Genomic DNA, 3,868 nt, shown 5'->3' on the forward strand with positions numbered 1-3,868 from the left:
GCTGTTGTATGTAGTAGGGTCGCTAAGAATTGCAAGTGACTTGATGGCACATAACAAAAACAACAACATGGCAGAATATTGAATGATTTAAGAAGTGTTAAAAGGTTACGTTAAAAAAAGTGTCACTGTGCCAAAAGGAATTGGCAGACACAGAAGAATTTCCTAAAACAACATATGGTCAAGAGGCAAGTGGTGATGAAGGAGGAAAATCAGGCTGCTCTGAAGAATTTGGCAAAGAATAAAGCCGCAGGAATTGAAGGAATGCCAATGGACATATTTCAACAAACCGATGCTGCCCTAGATGTGTTCACCAGGTTGTGCCAAGAAATCTGGAGGCCAACTACCTGGCCAACTGACTGGAAGAGATCTATATTTATTCCCATTCCAAAAAAATGTGGCTTGACAGAGTGTGGAAATTATTGAACATTATTACTCATACCACACACAAGCAAAATCCTGCTGAAGATTATCCAGAAATGACTGGAACAGTACATTGACAGAGAACTACCGGTAATACAAGCTGAGTTTAAAAGAGGTCATGGCACTAGAGACATTATTGCCAATGTCAGGTGGATCTTGGCAGAAAGCAAAGAGTACCAGAGGAATGTCTATCTGTGTTTCATTGACTATGTAAAGGCATTTGACTGAGTGGATCACAACAAATTGTGGTTAACCTTGAGGAGAATGAGAATCCCAGAACACTTGATTGTGCTTATGTGAAACCTATACTTGGACCAGGAAGCAATCCTGAGAACAGAGCAAGGAAACAATGTATGGTTCAAAATCAGGAAGGAAGTCATCAGAGATGTGTCCTGGCTCCATGCCTTTTCAATCTATCTGCAGAACAGATCATTTGGGAGGCTGGGCATTATAATGAGGAATATGGCATCAGGATTGGAGGAAGACTCATCAACAGCCTACATTATGCAAATGATACAACCTTGTTGGCTGATACTTGGGAAGACATGAGACGTTTGCTGCAGAAGGTCAAGGATAGCAGCCTTCAATATGGATTGAAGATTAACTTGAAAAAAACAACAAAAGATTCTCACCACTGGGCCAGTTGGCACCCCATGACAGATGGAGAAGAGATTGAGGTTGTTAACAATTATAGCTTGCTCGGCTCCACAATCTACAATTTACACTCCCCAATCTACGCTCTTAGCAGTCAGGAAATTAAAAGACTAATTGCATTGGGAAAAATCTGCTTTCAGGGACCCCCTCCAGAGTACTGAACAGCAGCCATGTGAGTCTAGAGACTAAGGTACGCCTAATCCATACTACAGTCTTCTCAATTACTTGCTATGCATCAGAGAGCTGGACAGTGATTAAGGATGACAGAAGAAGAATCAATACCTTTGAGTTGTGGTGCTGGAAAAGAATCTTGAACATACCATGGAGTGCAAGAAAACAAATAAGTCTGTCTTGGTGAGAGTGAAACCAAGTTTCTCCTTGGAGTCTAGAATTTTGAAGCTCTGCCTCACATACTTGGGCATATGGCCAGGAGGGGACTGTTCCTTGGAGAAGGACATCATGCTTGGAAGGGTGGTGGCACAGTACAGAAGAGGAAGACCCCAGATGAGATGGATTGATAATGTGGTTACTGGGGTAACGGGGGTAGGTGTGTTAGAATCAGTGAGACTGACTTAGGACAGGGCATGTGCCAGAGCTGCTGTACACAGGGTTGCTATGAGTTGCAGGTGATTTGACGGCACACAACAACTAAGTAGGGTGTGTTGTGGTTTGTTTTTTTACCTTTGATAAATGATACCAATATTATGCTTCATGGGTTAATTCTAAAAATTTTGTATTGTTTCTTCACCAACTATAAATTTCTGATGCGTAAGTAAATTTAAAGTTTTATAAATATTACAAAGAGTAAGCTAGTAGTGGTTTTGTTTGATAATAGATCTTTATTTTAGTGTTTAATTCTCTGTGAGTATATATCTTTCTGAAAATGTGACTTTAATTAAAATATAGCTCTGTTATGTTGATATTTTTATTTTTTCAGAAAAGGAATACACTAAGAATTTCTTTGTTTTTGCTTCTAGAAAAACTAATTGCTTATCAACGAGAATTTCTTGCTTTGAAAGAACGTCTTCGAATAGCTGAACATAGAATATCACAGCGTTCTTCTGAGTTAAATACCATTGTACAGCAGTTCAAACGTGTGGGAGCAGAAACAAATGGAAGTAAGGATTCACTGAATAAATTTTCAGGTAAAATAGTGTTATAAAAATACGTTAAAAGAATTATGTAAAATATTATCTATGAAAGTTGTATAGAGTAGCTTATCAGCCAGCATTTGTTAACCTCTTTAGTCAATCTAGTAATTATTAAAATCTCCATACAATAAATCACAGTGTGTGAGGGTGGTTATATGCAAATGAAAAAAAAAGGTGGATAAAAAAAATGTATGATACAAATGAATGCTGGATATTGTAGATTTAGAAAGTGTGTAATTCTGCCTTTGGTTAGTACTTGATGGGAAGTACTAAAAAGGAAGATTTGCCCCAAAAATAAGGTTGTTAAATGTAGAAAATTTGGTAGAAGCTGCTGGAGCATAGTGGAGGGGAAAGATTAAGTCCCATGGAGGTTTGTATTTGCATAGATTTGTATCTCCACCTTGGACGTTTGATTGAAGAGATTCACATATGAAAGGTAAGCAGGAAAAGAAAAGGAAAAAGAAGAGACTGGCTTTTTAAAACTGAAACAAGCTTTTTGGCTTCTGAGGCAGAGTAAAGTTGATGCTTATCAGAGCCCACTTCCAGGACTTGATGTTCAAGCGAGCTGGTGAGTATGCTCACTCGTAGTGATCATGTGAATCCATTGGAGTGGAAGTAGGAGGAATTGCAAGAATGAAGAAATAGGGTGGGCATGGCCGTGTTCCTTCAGCACTGTCCAACTAGTATGCACAGATGTGTGGATAAGTGAAAAAGAGTTGTCGGCTTGAGGAGCAGGGAGTCAGGAGGACCTCTGGCTTATTGATTTGGTCCCATGTGGAGAATTAAGCCTAAGTGAAGGGACCAACAGGTCTGGGACTCAAGGAGAAGTGTGGACTCCTGAGTTTGTGGTTGAAGCCCAATTGAATGTAGCTACAGATGGCTAAGGAGGAATTCCCCAGAATCTAGCCAGATGAAGAGAACATGATCCATGCTTTGAGCTAGTATTGACTGCTGCAAAATGACGCCTTGCTCTGGATTGCACTTGGCTTGTGGGTGCAGATGCTCAGACTTTCCAGATTGAACAAAAGATCCTTCAGCAAAAGGAATATGCTAGGTCCCTCACAATACTAACTAGTTTGATTGGGACAAGCAAATGCGAAATTGGCTGTCCAAAATGGGGATATTAAGGCACACACACAACGTGAAGCTAGTTTACACACTTTCACAAATGTAGTTATTAGTAAGGTGGTTGTAAGGGGATGAAAACCCCACAATAAACATGAATGTAATACAAATGAAATACTGTATAAAACACAGTGTACTTTGATTTTTTTAAAAAAAGAAATCTCCATACAAAATTAAACTATTATGCTATATTTTAAAATATTTTTTATTAATTTTAAAATTTATTTTAGGTGTACTATTAAGCTAAATTGCAGCAGTATAAATTTCATTGACAATAGTGAAAAACATCTTTTGAAACTTCAAGTGAGATTAAAATTAATCTGTGTTTGTACACGTTGACTTTGTTACTCATATGTGAATTTAAGGTAGATTTTGGAGAATCCTTTTACTATTAGAGAATATAAGACTCTTCAATATGATTTTATAATAAAAAGGATATATGGCTATATGATATGTGTGTGTGTTTATATATGTATGTATATATGTGTGTGTGTATATATATGTATGTATGTGTGTAT

The 3,868-nt window shown here is 37.8% G+C and overlaps 1 protein-coding gene across 1 annotated transcript in view; it reads left to right on the forward strand.

The window, feature by feature from the left end:
• Nucleotides 1-3,868, forward strand: part of MGAT4A (mannosyl (alpha-1,3-)-glycoprotein beta-1,4-N-acetylglucosaminyltransferase, isozyme A) — a 142,656-nt gene that overhangs the window by 58,408 nt on the left and 80,380 nt on the right. The window contains exon 2 of the mRNA XM_006879371.1: nucleotides 2,052-2,219. Within this exon, the coding sequence (XP_006879433.1) occupies nucleotides 2,052-2,219 (168 nt within the window). The remainder of the gene's footprint in view (nucleotides 1-2,051; nucleotides 2,220-3,868) is intronic.

Source organism: Elephantulus edwardii, unplaced genomic scaffold (assembly GCF_000299155.1).
Source record: "Elephantulus edwardii isolate Elephantulus edwardi_28Jun2011 unplaced genomic scaffold, EleEdw1.0 scaffold00003, whole genome shotgun sequence".
Classification (NCBI taxonomy): domain Eukaryota; kingdom Metazoa; phylum Chordata; class Mammalia; order Macroscelidea; family Macroscelididae; genus Elephantulus; species Elephantulus edwardii.